Source organism: Epinephelus fuscoguttatus, linkage group LG8, assembly GCF_011397635.1.
Source record: "Epinephelus fuscoguttatus linkage group LG8, E.fuscoguttatus.final_Chr_v1".
NCBI classification, from domain to species: domain Eukaryota; kingdom Metazoa; phylum Chordata; class Actinopteri; order Perciformes; family Serranidae; genus Epinephelus; species Epinephelus fuscoguttatus.
Window position 1 is genome coordinate 10,683,004 of NC_064759.1, and position 17,180 is coordinate 10,700,183.

Sequence of the window (17,180 nt, forward strand, 5' to 3'; positions counted from 1 at the left end):
GATCATGAGATAAGATCTTCAGTATACTCCTGTAATAGCAGACTAACCTTTGTCCACATGGTGACACAGCGTGCATTTAAAGGTTGTGTCTTTTTTGGCCCCTAGCCTTCTAAACCCAAAGCATGTGAACAAATGTTCATATTATATACACACACATACACCCATCAGCCAGAACTGGTGAAGTGAACAATATTGATCATCTTGTTGCAATGAAATGTTCTGTTGGGCAACTTTGAGTTCTGACATTCATGTGGATGCCACCTGACACGCTCCACCCATCTGATCACCAGTGCAGACCAGTCCTCTGACCATATATCAAGTGTCTGCACCTCCTCACTACTCCACGTCTGCCCACGAGACATTTTCCAACTTTTTCTTTTTTTCTACCTCTGCTTCTCCCGGTTCGCACTGTTGGCTTTGTTTTTTTCTACCCAAAATGCACTGCGCTCTATGTCACTTCCCCTCTTTGGTTCACTTCCTCTCTTTGGTTCAATGGATAGTCCCTTTGCATTTCCCACTGTAAGCGAACCACACCAGGGTCCGCTTGCAAATGAACCGAGACCCCCAGTTTTCAAGCAGTCCAGGGTTAGACTTAGACTTAGACTTAGACATGACTTTATTAATCCCTTTGGGAGGTTCCCTCAGGGAAATTGAAGTTCCATATCACACACAGCACTGTTAAATATACATATACATAAATAATATAAAATAAAATAACACTGGAAGAATAGAGAGAAATATATATATTCATACACATGTGTGTATATAATAGTGTTGTCACGATACCAAAACCTTTGTTTCGGTACCAATACCAATATGAATTTCGATACTTTTCGATACTCTTCGGTACTTTTCCTAAAGAAAAGTCCTTTTGGATACAAACCTTTAGAACAATAAATAGTAGGGGTGTAACGGTAACAAAAAAAATCATGGTTCGGTAAGTACCTCGGTACGGACGTCACGGTTTGGGAACTCAAATGTCCCACCAAGTTTGTGTTGTCTCGTGTTGTCTCCCTTTGCGAGGCAGACTTTCTCTTGTCTTTTTTCACATGTGCAAGCTGTGAATGTTGATACAGGTGTTGTCATACACACCACTTGTGCAATCTGTGCTCCAATAGGAACAAGAAAGCCGTTTGTGTGCATAATTGAGTAAAATAAATTAACTTAATTAATGAACTGAATCAATTTCAAAGTACCAGTATTTTCCAAATGCAGTATGGTACCGTTTGGAATACTCTAGTACCGTGGTACCATTTTAGTACCAGTATGCCGTGCAACACTAGTATATAATATATATACTGTACATAGTATTCAGTATTTACAGTATAAACAGAACACAGTATTTGTATGGTTGTGTTATTATTGCACATGTATTGTATTGTACATGGTTATTGTACATCTGTTCATCTATTCGCCCTCCTCCCCCCCAGTGAGGAGTTGAATAGTTTGATGGCACGGGGGACAAAGGAGTTTTTCAGTCTATTTGTCCAGCTCTTTGGAAGGAGCAGCCTGTCGCTGAACCGGCTCCTCTGGCTGCTGATGACAGTGTGCAGAGGATGGTTGGCATTGTCCAAGATGCCCCGCAGTTTGTTAAGAGTTCTCCTCTCCGCCACTGTCACCAGGGGGTCCAGCTTCATGCCAACCACCGAGCCGGCCCGTCTGACCAGCTTTTCCAACCTGGAAAGTTCAAGCAGCGCAGGTCTTGAGGAGACGGGGACGCACATTGTCTGGTCCTGCTGCTTTCCGGGGCCGGAGCTTCCTCAGTTCTCCTCTCACCTGGTCAGCTGTGATGCAGGGAGGAGGCTGTGTGGAGGAGAGGGGGGGGAGGGGAGTGGGGCTGCACAGCTGCCGTGGAAGGGGAGGGGGGGGCATGGAGCTGGAGTTGCTGTGAGAGAGAGGTGAGAAATGTCTGGAGAGAGGTGAGGATGGGAGAACAGGGTGCGAGGTGGCTGCGGCCTTCAGGGGGGAGGAGGGTGCTGCTGTGCTGCCTGGGTGGAGATGCACTGGGAGAGGGAGGGGAGCTGGCTGCAGTGAGGGTGGGGGTGGAGTGGAGTGGCTGAACCTATTGAAGAAGTTGTTCAGGTCGTTCGCTCTCTCCACACCCTCCCCCCTGTCCTGGTCCTAGCTTTGTGGACTGTGATGGTTCTGACACCTTCCCAGACCTCCCTCATGTTGTTCTCCCTCAGCTTCTGCTCCACTTTCTCCCTGTAGGAGTCTTTTGCCTCCCTCAGGCAGCGTTTCACCTCCCGCTGTGCTGCTTTCATCTCCTCTTTGTCTTTAGTCCTGAAGGCCTTTTTCTTCTTGTTGAGGACAGCCTTGACTCTCTGTGTTACCCATGGTTTGTTATTTGAGTAACACTGAACAGTCTTGGTGGGGGCAACCACATCTGCACAGAAGTTGAGATAGTCTGTGAGACAGTGAGTCATCCCCTCGATGTCCTCATCATCATGTGAACCCAGCAGCACATCCCCAGTCCTCTTAGGGCCTCCTCTACTTCAGGAGTCCATCTCCTGATGGAGCGAGTAGTGACACCCTGCCTTTGGACCAGGGGGGTGTACTGGGGCTGTATGTACACCAGGTTGTGGTCTGACTTACCCAGTGGGGGGAGGGCGGTGACTCTGTATGCTTCCTTAACGTTGGTATACAGTAAGTCAATCGTCCTGTTCTTCCTGGTGGGGCAGTTGACAACCTGGTGAAAAGCAGCCAGAGTAGAGTCCAGGGTGACATGATCGAAGTCTCCAGATATTATTATGAAGGCCTCAGGCTGTTGCAGCTGCAGCCGTGCTGTGACGTTGTGTATCCTTTCACAGGCAGCGGCCGCATCTGCTCTCAGAGGAATGTAAACACAGAGGGCAATCACGTGACTGAACTCCCTCGGTAGATAGTATGGCCACAAGCTAACGGCCAGCAGCTCCAGATGTGGGCAACACAAAACCGCCTTCACGGTGACATGGCCGGGGTTACACCAACGGTTGTTGACATATATGATGAGTCCCCCACCTTTGTTTTTGCCACATGCTTTCGCGTCCCTGTCGGCTCTCACTGCTGTAAATCCCCGCAGGTCCACATTAGCATCCGGTATGCTATCAGTTAGCCATGTCTCCGTCAGAATGAACAAGCTGCACTCACAGTAGATCTGCTGGTTCTCCAAAGCGGCCAGCTCGTCCATCTTATTCGGCAGTGAGTTGACGTTCCCCATAATCACAGAGGGAATCGATAGTTTGAAGCGTTGTGTTTTGGGATGTTGTGTCTCTGTCCAGGTGTGCTCGTCCTAAGAGCCAGCAACTCCTCTCCAGAGTAAACGAGAGAGCTGACTCCCATGTGTTTTTTTGAGTCTGCCGTATCCATGGGATACATGTAAAATCCTTCGTGAAGAAGTAAATATTAAAAAAAGGCCGAAAAGTTAGAAAAGAGGGAAAGAAAAAGGTAAAAACAAAAACAGTGCTGCAGAGCGACTGGATAGGCTGCCGTCTCATACAGCGCCATCTTCCATCTATGATGGATGTTCGCTCGTTTGGTCCGCACCAGAGTTAGAATGAGAGTTCACACCACTCCAAACGAACCAAACTATCCGTGGAAGCAGACCAGGGTTCGTTTAAAGCAGACTAAATAGTGCCAGTGTGAATGCGTCCTAAAGGACAGCCCTCAGAGGTCCTGTGTCCATGCCTTGAGAAGTCAGAGCCAAGTCCAGTCCTAGGACCCCTCTGGGGTACCAGAAGGTCCCTCAAATGTTCAATCAGATTGGTATCTGGGGTATTTGGAGGCCAGGTTGATGCCTTGAGCTCTTTGTCCCATTTCTCAGGTAATTCCAGAGCAGTTTTTGTGGTGTGGCATGGTGTATTGTCCTGCAGAGGGGTCACTGCTATTGAAGTGTTGTTGCCATGAGGAGGGGTAGGGGAGAGTGGGGTGATTTGTGCCAGTGGGAGAGTTGTGCCAGCCCTTGTTTCTAGAAAACTATAGAAGAAATTGGTCATGTGACCTCATATTTTTGAGGAGGCATCTATTTTACTCAGCCTGTGGAGAAAAGAGGCACATGGCACAAGAGGTAAGCAGATTTAAGTCCAAAAAACTGTTTTTTGCCTTTCAAAGTGAATTTTTTATGATCATGGTTTATTGATTGTTGTGTCTGAACAATTATAGATAAGTTTGAAAACATTTCATACATGAGTTAGTGCTTTAGTAAGCTACAATATGAGGCTATACTGTTAGCATGATGTTAGCTCTAAACTGCTGTATGATACAAGTTTGCTAAAATGGTGGGGATGGGGTGATTTGTGCCAAAAGGCCTGGGTTATGTTATTTTATGTTAATGTTAAGTGTTAAGTTAATTATGTGACATTTTTGATTTTAGACCAAAAGCCATAATGCCACGCCTTTACAAAAGGAAGACAGACAGGGGTTCAACCCCTCTTATGGAGTTGGACAGAGTAGTGAGAGAGGTGCAACAGGGGAAGGTCTGTAAATAGGTCTTGTTGAAGAAGATTGTAGCTATGGAGCCATCACACACACACACACACACACACACACACACACACACTCTCTCTCTCTCTCTCTCTCTCTCTCTACTGGCCAGGAGTTGACATTCATGACCTGGAGCCTTCATTTTTAATTTCATTTTGTTCTTAACATTTTAAATAGGCCTTGTTGAAGAATATTGCAGCATTGACAAGTGGCGTGTTGTGTTGTAGCTTGTCCCGAGAATTGCAGTTGATTTTGTTCAGGTTTAACTTAATTTTATCCTGAAAAAGATAAATATTATGTAGGCCTACTTCTAGCCAATCTTTGATGTATTCGACATGTTATCTACTGCTAAAACTGGCCTTTGATGTTATTAAAAAAAAGCTTTAATAAGTAATTTGGTATTGAATTTGTCTTGCTTTGATACAGCATTACAGTATATGACATGAAAATGTTCTGTTTTACTTCAGTAATCAATGGCGCAATTTACCCCAATGTATTTTCTCCAAAGGCACAACGCACCCCGCATTGGGGGCAAATTGTGCCACGAATAAAAACTGGCACATCTCACCCCACTCTCCACTACTTGGTCTGCAACAGTGTTCGGGTGGGTAGAGGACATCAAGTAGCATCCACATGAATCCCACACCCAAGGTTTCCCTCAGGTGTCACTCAAAGGTGTCACTCAAGGTGACACTCAAAGGTGTCACTCAAAGCAGCCCGCTCTTAATCATGCAAAACTTTAAGCTGTAATAAAATGTAAATGGGTGAGTTATATAAAATTGACCCCTGTACAGTTGTCATGTTTTTTTTAAATTGGCTGTAGAGACCAAAACTGTTTTTTTGTCGCAGGCTGTAAACATGTTTATTTCTGCTGTTAAGTTGGTAATCTTAACATGTGGGTCTATGGGGACTGACTCTGTTTCGGAGCCGCTTGGAATTTGACCCTTGATAGTACATTTACTTGCTGTGTTTGCTGTGTCGGGGCAGGTGGGTGAGGGGTATAAATATGGGCTTATCAACCTGCAGTAAAACGCTTTCAGGCTTTCAGCCACGTTGATGGTTCTCCACAGTCTGGAGGGTTCTTTCCAGCAACTGGTGGTGTCCTGATGCATGGTTGGTGGCCGACAACATTTGAAAAAAAAATATATATATATTTTAGAATAGCTTCTTTTAACTACTCTGATTTGGATCTATTTACACCCTCCTGCCTGAGTTAAGCCATAAACCAGAACTTGGCAGGAGCTCATCCTGGTTTGTTGCTGCAGCTTCAAAAACTCTCCATTCACTGAAGTCTAAACAGGCCTAAAACGTTACAGATTTTAGTTTCTGTCTGTAGATCAGTGGAGCAGACGGTGAACAGAGATTCTCAATGCTGCTCAGGTAACAGAGCAATAAGTTTCCTTTATTTGATCTGAAATTTGCTTTGTCAAAATCCCCCAAGAATAATGAAGAGGGTTAGGGACTGTTCTTTACTTATGAGGGGGGAGGGGGTGGTGCAAAAAGAGTGAGTCATGTAAAATATTTTTTTAAGCACTGGCAAGGCACTTGTGTTTTTTTAATTTAGCTGAGGGGATGGGCACACAAATTTTAATAGCTGTATTCTGTCTTTATTTTACATCCGATTTTTAAAGCACTTCTTTAAAGGTCGCTACAATTACATCATTTATCATAAGCAGAAACTGTAAAAAACAGAAATCATGGTTGGATTTTCACATTTCCGACGGTCCTTGGACACATCACGTGTAATGAATACTTCAGTCAGTGAGAGACAGAAAAAAAAAAACCCATAACCAAATCTGAGCTTAATATCAAATTCACTGTATTCTACATCTCATATTCAATTTGGACAAAAATAAAATGTTTGGAACCAGCATGCAATATCAAAGCTCCCCCTCCCATTGGGTCTTGGGGACGTTCTGCACAGGTAAAGGAGCAGCAGGTGGTGGCATCCATCAGTCAGCCCCCTCTCCAGGGTCTGAGGGCGACTGAAGGAGGGGAAATAACTGAAATTTAATTTAGCTTTTGATTTGTTGAAAATTAAATTGAATTTTCCTGTTAATATTTATATGTGTATATATATATGTGTGTGTGTGTTGATATATATATTCCTAACTTAAGTTTGCTTAATCTATCTGTACCCATGACTCTTCCCCATTGCCTGTTCCTCTTGTTCTAACTCGTTCCCCCTTTTGTACTATTTCACCAACTTCATCAACACGCACGCACACATCAACAAATAACCATCAACATTCATTACACCGAGGCACATCTGTGTTTATATCTGTGAACAATAGCTTCTATAACGTGTGTTATCACTTTTATTTACTAATATCAAATAAAAATTGACAACCAACTATTATTTATTAAATATCAAAACAATTCAAAAATTCCTGTTTAACTTTTTAAAATTACTCCAAAACACCAATAACATATCCATTTAAATTGGACATAATGTAAGATAATGTGATGTGTCTTAAATTATATTTATTAAGTAAAGTTTGCCTCTTTATTAGGAAATGGGTGTTCACAACATGCTGATACAGTCAATTAAAAATTCATTCATTACTTTTTGTATAGGCCCAGTTGGATATTGCAATAATAATGAGTGGTTATCACAAAATCCCACAGCACACCTGGATTTGCATCGCTGCCACACACACTGAGAACCATTACATTACACCATTACGCCTGTGTTTCTCTTTTGTGTTAATTATTATTTTACATGTCTTATCTCCCACATAGTGTTTTCCCTGTCATGTCTTTCACTTGTTTTGTGCCTACATCACCAAAAATAAATATAAATAGTACTGGCGGCACAGTGATGCAGTGGTTAGCATTGTCGCCTCACAGCAAGAAGAATCCCCAGGTACTCCAGCCTCCTCCCACAGTCCAAAGACATGCAGGTTAATTGGTGACTCTAAATTGTCCGTAGGTGTGAATGTGAGTGTGAATGGTTGTCTGTCTCTATGTGTTAGCCCTGTGATAGTCTGGTGACCTGTCCAGGGTGTACCCTGCCTCTCGCCCAGTGTCAGCTGGGAAAGGCTCCTGTCTTCCTGTGACCCTTAACAGGATAAGCGGTTACAGAAAATGAATGAATGAATGAATAAATAGTACTACTACTACTACTGCTACTGTTAATAATAATAATTTATAGTGGAGGGAGGGTCATGCATTTACCACAAAAATATTACATGTGAAAAAATATTTGTAGCTTTGGGCAAGGCTAAAATAATAATAATAATAGGCCTAATAATAACAATAATAATAATAATGATGATGATGATGATGATAATAATAATCACAACCCAGCCCAGCCACCCCTGTCCTCCTGTGGTAAGTAAAGAACAGTCCCATTTATATAATCAGAATATTTGATCATGAGATTTCCGACAGCATTTGAAGGCACCGTGTTTCCTTTTTAAACGCGGCATCCGTTTACGACCAGATGTTTAGGAAGCCGACTCTGGGCGTCTTCCTCCTCTTCCTCCACTGAGCTGGACAAAAAAAGGTCTGCAGTTTGCGATTCATTGGTGAGAAATGCCCCCAAAAACCAAAAGAAAGGTTTTGGCAGACATGCTGGAGGACCTGTCAAAGGAAAACTTTGACAAGTTCTGCAGGCAGCTTCTGGACCGTGGGGACGTCAGACGCAACAAGGTGGAGGGTAAAAACTACCTTGACATCGCGGAGCTCCTTGTGACAACTTACACCGAGTCCCGAGCTGTTGGAGTGGCTGCGGAGTTGTTGAGAGAGATTGACTGCAACGAGGATGCAGAAAGACTCGGTAAATATCTCACAGATACAAGGTTTGACCCAATGTGGAGACAGAAACGAGAAAACTGCAGAACACTGAACCCTTCAGATCTGCCTTTATTTATATTTATATTGTCGTCATTTGAAAATGTTTAACTTAAGAGCTGTTTTTAAGGTTTATTTCTAGATTATTGAAGTTAAAAATCAAAGTGATAAACAATTGAACTAGCCCGCGTCTTTTTTGCTTTCACTTCGAGCAGGGGCGGACTCAGGCCGAAGGCATTTTTACTGTGTTATTTTGTAGGAACTTTGCAAGCATGCTTCGACTCGCCCAAACTTAACATCGAAGTTATTTTTCTTGTAGACATAGAGAGCCCTAAAAGACGTTTTCTCCCAACTGCTCAGTGTGTGTGTGCATATGGCTTAGTGCATCCTATAATAATCCTGTAATTTAAACTGTAATTTCATCATATTTCTTTCTCTCTTCTTTTTCTTTTATTTCAAAAAATCAGAATCTAACATTGTGTCTTCTTGTTTTTGCAGTTGAAGATGCAGGTCGACAATCCACAAAACCTGGTCCCAGCAACAGTGAGTTGTTTTCCTGTTTCCTGTCTAAATAGATATTACAGATTAGCTGCTGTAGAGAAGGAGTTGTTTTGAATTATTTCACGTTGAGCTTCATCCTCTGAGCTCTGGGAGCTGTCATACTAAATGGATGTAAATGCTTGAGGGCCATTTTGCGCAACACAGGTTGAAACAAGCTCAGCCAGAAGAGTTTATATCTATGGTAGGCTATCCATCAAGAGTAGAACAGAAGACGAGAATAGAGTACAACTTTATTTTCCAGCAGAGTGAAAAATTGTCTTCAGCTCACCGAAACATAAAAGCAGCAAAACAACGTGCAACATATTGAACAAATGTGGTAAAAAATAAATAAAGAAATAAATAATCAGAGGATAAAAGAAAGAAGGTGAAAAATATGAACAAAATACTAATAATAACAAAGTATAACGCATTTAAAATAAAATACAGATTTTGCAGGTTTGTAGCTCTGATTTGGGAGACACTAATGATAGAAGAGTGAAGGGAAAATTTCAATTAATATTTTCACCATGATTACATTTCCTGTGGCAGACTGCATCCCTTTACGTTTATGATGACATTGACTTGCACGCTGCGTTCTCTGCTGTGCCATTACAAATGCATAAGTGTGATCTATACGTGGCATTCATACAGGAAGTGTCTCGAAGCTGACATTGCAAACAGAGGCTTCTCCACGTATTAAGAAAATTTAAGTCTGCATGTCCAGCACTTTTTTACCTGTCTCAATCTACTTGACTACACATGTTGTTTTTATGAATTTAAATGTTACAATTTCTTAATATGTGTAGTTTTATTGAGATAATACCTGGTCTTAACTTCACATGAATAGCTGCATTGGCAACATGTTTAAGGATTTTTTTTACATGTTGAATGAAGGCTTGTGCCGATTTCTGGTTTAACCGGTTCGGTCCGGTTTAAGAGCTCCACCCAGTTAGGCTTGTACCAATTTCCAGTTTAACAGTTTCGGTCCGGTTTAAGATCTCCACCTGGTTTAATTCACGTCAACCGGATAAACTGGGGGGGAGGGGCTTTTCACATCAGCGGCGTGTCAAGGGACTATATTCAACTTATAGATAAAAAAGGAGGTTGCACATCAACAGTGATGATACTCAGAGTGCTAAACCCAAAAATCCAATATGATCAAAAATGTAAAAAATGGTAGCACATCTCAAATTGCCCAGTTAAGTACTCACATTTGACTTCTTTTAATGGCTCACATCAAAAAAACGAACGTTAACGCGTTTCGGCACATGGCCTTCTTCAGAGCGTTTTCAACTTATCTTGCATTGTAACATGCATTATGACAACTTAATAAGGTTTATGTTTGTTTATAAATGAAGTGGAGGAGCCTACAAGTGTTTTGATTAGTTTGTCTCAGAAGCTGCAGAGGGACTCCGCAGCTCCACTCAGCTGTCTGCTGCTGCTGCGAGAGATCAAATTTCATTGGGGGCGGGGAAAAGTGCGAGGGAGTCAGCAGTCATTCAGTTTGTTGCTCTAACCAAAGATACTGGATTACTACTGTACTATACAGTATATACTATGCTGTACTATTACTACTATTATTACTGGTTTATCCACCGTCTTTGCCCTAACGTCTTGGGCTGTGTCCGAAATCATTCACTACTCCCTTGGACTATATAGTGAGCTCATTAAAACACTTTCGGACACTACTCCGTCGCGTAGTTAAGTACGTCATTACTGTCATTACTGTCGCACAATTAAAACGAGCCAGAGCGATGTCATCTGGTGGGTTTTCGAAATAAATAATAAATTCATTTGTGTGATAAATACATTACACTACTTTTCGCTCTGCATTGTGGGATACTATGAATCCACTATATAGGGTATATTAATTTACACTAAACATTCGGACAGCACTACAAAATGGCAAACACACTATTTAGTGCACTATTTAGTGAGTAGGGAGTGATTTCGGACGCAGCCTTGGTGTCCTTCTGCTTCTTCTTCTTCTTGTGTAACCTTGTGTGTATTGGCGGTTAATACAGCATTACCGCCAGTAATGTGGATAGTGGATTGGAAGCGCATTACACCTACAATGGGCTTTTATTGTGAAAAATAGCTCAAATGCGACCCCCAGTCGTAAAATTAGGTATATAATTGGATATATCGGTTCGGTTAGATATTTGGCTTTAAATCAAACTGGTTGGAAAATTTTCAAACCGGCACAAGCCTAGTTGAATGCCTATTTTCCCCACAGTATTTTGAAAAAGATTTGCAAGTCACTGCAATCAGGGTTGTAGAATATCGCCAGCCTTATCCTTTAAAGTCTTCTCTTAAACTGGCAACCAATAATGACGCCTAAAAAACCCCCAAACAATTTTAAACTTGAAAGATGGAGCTGAGGACAAATTTAGTACAGCAAAATCTTTTTAGAGACAAAGTCCACTCTGTACCTAATATTAATCTGCTGTTTTTATCACATAAAAAAGGCATTTCATTTGTTGTGTGTATGGAAAAATAGTTGTTTGTCAATAAGCAATTTAAATTTTCTCTCATTTTGTTTCAGCTGCGAGCCCCTCCGCTGGAGCAAGTGGTGCACATGCCATGGCAGAGGGTGGGTGCGCAGGTAGTGTGGCGTCTTCTCAGTAAATACCTTATTCTCTGCTTGTGATCGGTCACTGATCCAATTGTTCAGAAACCCAAAATCTGATGATAAAACACACTTCTTAGGTTAACTCGAGCCAGGTCGAAACAGAGTAGGGGAGTCGCCATAATTGTAACATTTTTCACTCATTTTTTTAACTTACATATGTAATATGTAAACAACCTACATGTTTCTGCTATCACAAAGTTTTTCAATAGAGAAAAGAAGTTGTGAGCAATTAAACCAAACGTGGATGCTGTCCAGTGTTACAAATGAAGCACATCTGTGTCTTACAGTGTTTTCACACTTAATCATTTTCAGCCCTCTAAACAGAACTAGAGCTGTGACTCAGCATTTTTTGCGCAACACTTCAAGAGAACTCAGACCCCTCTGGAGGTGGTCTGTTTACGGTTTGCCTTAAGTCCACGTTGCAGTTCATTTAACCTGTGCCTTGTGAACACAAAGCGCTCCAGGTTCACTTTGCACATTGCCTTTTTATCTAGCCCTCTAGATCACATGCTATTGAACTGGGGCGCTTGAAAAAAACAGACAAAACCATGTGGGCCTGTAACGCTTGCAAGGACGCAGGACGAGGATTAGTTTGGTCCACGGAAGATACTGCACATCTCCAGATGTGGAATATAATATATCATAGAGCAACAGTCTACAGCACAGAAACACTAAGGTTTTCCTCCAATTTTAACTGTATGTGAAGGGAGGAGCTGCATAATCGCACTGCAGTGCCACGTCAAAGTTAAAAAAAACCCAAAAAATGTCAATTAAATATAGGCGAAAGTGTGAACAGAAAGAGGACCGAGGCCCCATCAGAGCTGAAGTTTACCAGAAAGAGAACTGAGTCCTTTTATTGTTGGTCCACTTTTTGGTGCACTTTAATGGTGCTTTCACACATAGTCCTCTTAAAACAAACAAAACTCAGTCCTCTTAAAGTGCATTGAAAAGTGGACCAACAGAAACCAACAGAAAAAGGCTTCAGTCCTCTTTCTGTTCACACTTTCACCTTTACATAGTTTTTTTTCCTGCACTCCACATCCAGAGACGTGCAGTTTCTTCCGTGGACCAAATTACTCCTCGTCCTGCATCTTTGCAAGCGTTACAGGCCAACCAGGTTTCATCTTTCTTTTCAGACGTCCCATTGCAACAGCATGTGATCTAGAGGGCTAAATACAAAGGCAAGGAGCAAAGCAAAACTGGAGTGCTTTGTGTTCACAGTGTACAGGTTAAGCGAACCACACCGCAGACTTGAAGCGAGGTGGTCTGAGTATGGTTCACTTCAGAGGGGTCTGAGTTCTCTTTGAGCGTTCACATATGTGCAAAAAAAGCTGAGTCTCCACTCTGAGTCTGTTTAGAGGGCTGAAAAGGACCAAGTGTGAAAACAGCCTAAGAGGATTGAGTTTGGTTTGTTTTAAAAGAACTATATGTGCAAACACCCATAATTATAACAGCGTTAGTTACAGTTGTAATACAACTGAAAAAACAATATTCAAGTCAAGCTAATGTTTTTATGTTAATTTCACACCTAGGATGTGATCGGATAATGTATATTATCTGATTATATTATATTATTTATTAAAAATGACAGGATGTAGCAGCTGGTGCATTTGCCTGTTTGCAAGTACACTGATTACACCTACAAAGTTAGCCGGTTTGATTGATGGAGGTTGTGAAAATACATACAACCCTAATTTGGTTTAGAATATAATGAATGACATTTGACTGAACACAGAGTGTGCGCAGTTTGGGTATACCTGTGTGTAATAGCACACTGACCCCTGGAGGGTCACGAACGTAGCAACACCCGAAGTCACTAAGCTTTACAGTCTATGCTATAGCCACATAGTCAGTTTACATCTGCCAGTGTATTAACAAAAACACACATCTAAGTTAAGTATATATATATATATATATATATATATATATATATACATGTATTAGTATACACAATATTAATATAATACATAATAATATAAGAATCGTTATGTTTCTGTTGTTATGGAATGAGCCGTTTATATCTACATGTGGAACGGGTCCATTTCCACAGAGTCTGCCATGTTGTTCTACAGTAGCCCAGAACAGACAAATCAAACACTGGCTTGAGATTCACATTTTTGTGTTAGCCGCTGTAGTTCTCCAACAAACTCAGCACACAGGAGAAGTTCCAGCTCTGTAACCTGAAGGCTAGATGCCAGTAAATCCTACACACTGGGCCTTTAGGTCCCTTCCTTAGACATATACCAAGTTACCTTCATGTTTTCTCCAAATCCAGTCAGTCATTGTGAAGTAATGTTTCCCTCTTTCCTCAGGGAGGCACTTTGTGGATAAACATAGAAGCCGGCTGATCGACAGAGTGTGCGAGACTGCATCAGTTTTGGATGCGCTCCTTGAGAATGAAGTCATCCAACAAGGGACCTATGATGAAATCTTGGCTATCCCTACCCATCGGGATAGGATGAGGAAGCTCTTCTCTGGTCCCCTGAATTCCGCTGGAGATGTTGGCAAAGACATCCTCCTCAACATCCTTAAGGAAAAGGAAAAATATTTGATTGATGAGCTTATGGGGAAGAAGTGAATGTTGTGGGGAAATACATATTTTAGACCAAACATACAATCTACCTGAATGAAAAAATGTTTATTTTTATACAACAACAATTGGGAAATAATTGCAATACTAAGTCTGTGTGGGGTTTTCAAAGAAAACGTTGTTTTTTTTAGTCTTAATTTTTTTTACTTAAATTAGTTGAAATTTGTATGGTGTGTAGTGCCTTTCTTTCCCTAATAATAAGAGTTTTTCCTGTGAGGTTTAACACCACATTGAGGAAATGTTTATCAGACAATTATGATTGAAGGTTCCTACCAGACATGAAATGTTTGTTCGTCAAACAAATGGAATGAGAATCTGTTCTTAAACCTAATTATTTTATGTAAAGTAAAATGTGCTTGATCATGAATGTAATCCATAAATTTTACTTTTCATTTATGCCAAATATGCTGAAAGATGGCCTTAATCACTTTTATTCTGTCCAGCAACAAAAAAGTCCACAAATGAATATAAATACATCATAAAATCTTCTGATTGCTGTGTGTGGTTCTTACATTTTGAATGAATGGAGTGCATGGTGCAAATATAACAATGTAATAGAGTTTATAAATGTGTGCTCATATTTTCCTCCAGGTTTTTAGAAACCTGCACATCAATCTCAACATTATTTTAATGTTAGTACTTGTTCAGAGGGATCCGCACTGGTATTTTTCACAACTTTGTGCTTCTTTCTCAAAACCTTTTTTCTCACATGCCTAACAACGGAGTAGTGCTGAATGTTTCCTGCAAACGCTGTTTCAATAACCAAGACTTTAAAGACATTCCTCCAATATTTGGATGTAGAGTAGTGCTGCAGGTTCTCTCAAATGTTATGAATGTGATGAGTGGCGTATAAACACGTATAAACATTCCTCTTCTCTGACTAACAGCAAATGAGGTGTTTTCAATCAGTTCAATCAATTTTATTTATAAAGCCCAAAATCACAAATCACAATTTGCCGTACAGGGCTTTACAGCATATGACATCCCTCTGTCCTTTGGACCCTCGCAACGGATAAGGAAAAACTCCCCCAAAAAACCTTTAACAGGGAAAAAAATGGAAGAAAGCTCAGGAAGAGCAACTGAGGAGGGATCCCTCTTCCAGGACAGACAGACGTGCAATAGATGTCGTACAGAACAGATCGTGTTAAATTAACAGTAATCCGTATGACACAATGAGACAGAGAGAGATGCTGGACAGACAGTAATGATAATGGCTTACAACAACATTAATTAAAGTAATAATATTTTAATTATAATTACCACTATTATGGTACAATATGTTGAAAGTATATATTAATATCTGATGGTATACATATGTACCAATAATCATGTGTATAATAACAGTAGAAGTATGACTAATGACTAATGATGGCAGCAGCAGCAGGAGGCATCTGGCGGGACCACGGCGGCAGCACAACCACACACATCACACCATCCAGGCACCACTGCGATATAAATTAACCTGAGAGACAGTGGAGCACAAAGGCTCCGGAGAAGAAGCCGAGTTAGTGACATGCAGTATGGCCAAGTTAGCAAGATGCAGTAATAGGACAAGAGAGAGAGAAAGAGAGGCTCAAAGCAGAGTCTTATTTTATAGGGGGGTCCTCCGGCAGACTAGGCCTAAGTCAGCCTAACTAGGGGCTGGTACAAGGCAAGCCTGAGCCAGCCCTAACTATAAGCTTTATCAAAGAGGAAAGTCTTAAATCTAGTCTTAAATGTGGAGATGGTGTCTGCCTCCTGGACCGTAACAGGAAGATGATTCCACAGGAGAGGAGCCTGATAGCTGAAGGCTCTGGCTCCTGATCTACTTTTGGAGACTTTAGGGACTACGAGTAACCTGCATTCTCAGAGTGCAGTGTTCTGGTGGGATGATATGGCACTATGAGCTCTCTAAGATAGGACGGAGCTTGACCATCTAAACTGGACTGCCTTCAGCATTTTACTCATAAAGGATCTGTATCTGAGCGGATGGAAGGAGGCTCAAAGCCGAGTCTTATTTTAGAGGAACTGCAGCAATTTTACACATCAAGTTTGTTGACAGGTGTTGGGAGGATGCAGAATTGCTGCTGCATGTGAGCAAAAATGTGTACAAATACTTCTGAGGCTCTAGAGGGCGCTGTCTGATAAGTAATGCTGGTGGGAGTGAGGGCTACACGTTTGGAAATGAAATTTTAGAGGTTATTTTGCAGTGTGTGTATTTTGTGTTTGACTTCCATGCTTCAGGTGCAAATGTATGTTAATAGGCCATGATGTGTTGTTATTTTTCTCTTTTAGAAAACATTTTATATTCCAATGCGAGTTAAGAATTGAGAATTCCTTTTAAAGTGTTGATTTCCTATGAAGTGACTACGACAGACTAAAAAAGAAATAACAAATTCACCCTGCCTGAAGATGTGAGACTTGCAGATGGCTTAAGTGACATATTTTATGCCACACATCAAGGCTTTTTTAATTGTAGCACATCATTTTAGGATGCCCCATCAGAGGTGTTCCAGGCGCGTCCCACTGGTAAGAGGACCCAGGGTATACCCAGAACACACACACATATCTCATCTGGCCTGGGAACACCTCGGGGTCCCCCAGGAGGAACTGGAAAGTGTTGCTGGGAAGAGGGACATCTGGGGTGCTTTGCTTGGCCTGCTGCCCCCGCGACCCAGCCTTGGATAAGCAGAAGAAAAGCATCTTTCATACAGTCATGCAGCCTGACTTCACAGAGCAGGATAAAAACGGCACAGAAAAAAGGAAACAAGTACATACAACAATAAACGTTAAATTTTTAAATAAATAATTGTCAGAAGGGATAAAAGACAGGACTAAAAAACAGAGGCCTCTAATGACGAGGCACCATTAATTAAAAGCCAAGCTAAAAAGATATGTCTTAAGGTTTCTTATAAAATGTCCGCTGAGGTGGGGTCCTTCGGATGCTCAAGTAGACTGTTCCATAGACTTGGCTAAAAAGTGGATATTTTGTTGAAATTTTGGGACGACCAGGAGGCCACAGGTACGCATCTCAGAAGCATGTCTGAGAGATAAACTGGTGCCAGGCTGTTCAGCGATTTAAAACTAATAGGACAATCTTAAAATCAACACTAAAACAAAGTGGCAGCAATTACTTTAAGATAGAAGTCATGTGTGCCATCTGTCTGGTCTTCATTAGTGTTG

At 41.4% G+C, this 17,180-nt stretch overlaps 1 protein-coding gene across 5 annotated transcripts in view; it reads left to right on the plus strand.

Annotated features, from left to right (window-relative positions):
* The window catches only part of pycard (PYD and CARD domain containing), a 63,484-nt gene that overhangs the window by 11,731 nt on the left and 34,573 nt on the right, over positions 1-17,180 (plus strand). Inside the window, exons 1-4 of one of the 5 annotated variants that reach the window (XM_049583466.1) lie at positions 7,899-8,242; positions 8,755-8,799; positions 11,342-11,401; positions 13,741-14,235. In XM_049583466.1, the coding sequence (XP_049439423.1) occupies positions 7,999-8,242; positions 8,755-8,799; positions 11,342-11,401; positions 13,741-14,006 (615 nt within the window). In that variant the 5' untranslated portion in view covers positions 7,899-7,998 and the 3' untranslated portion in view covers positions 14,007-14,235. Of the gene's footprint in view, positions 1-7,898; positions 8,243-8,754; positions 8,800-11,341; positions 11,402-13,740; positions 14,511-17,180 lie in introns of those variants that run through there. The other 4 variants (XM_049583468.1, XM_049583464.1, XM_049583467.1 and 1 more) reach the window with 4 other exon arrangements.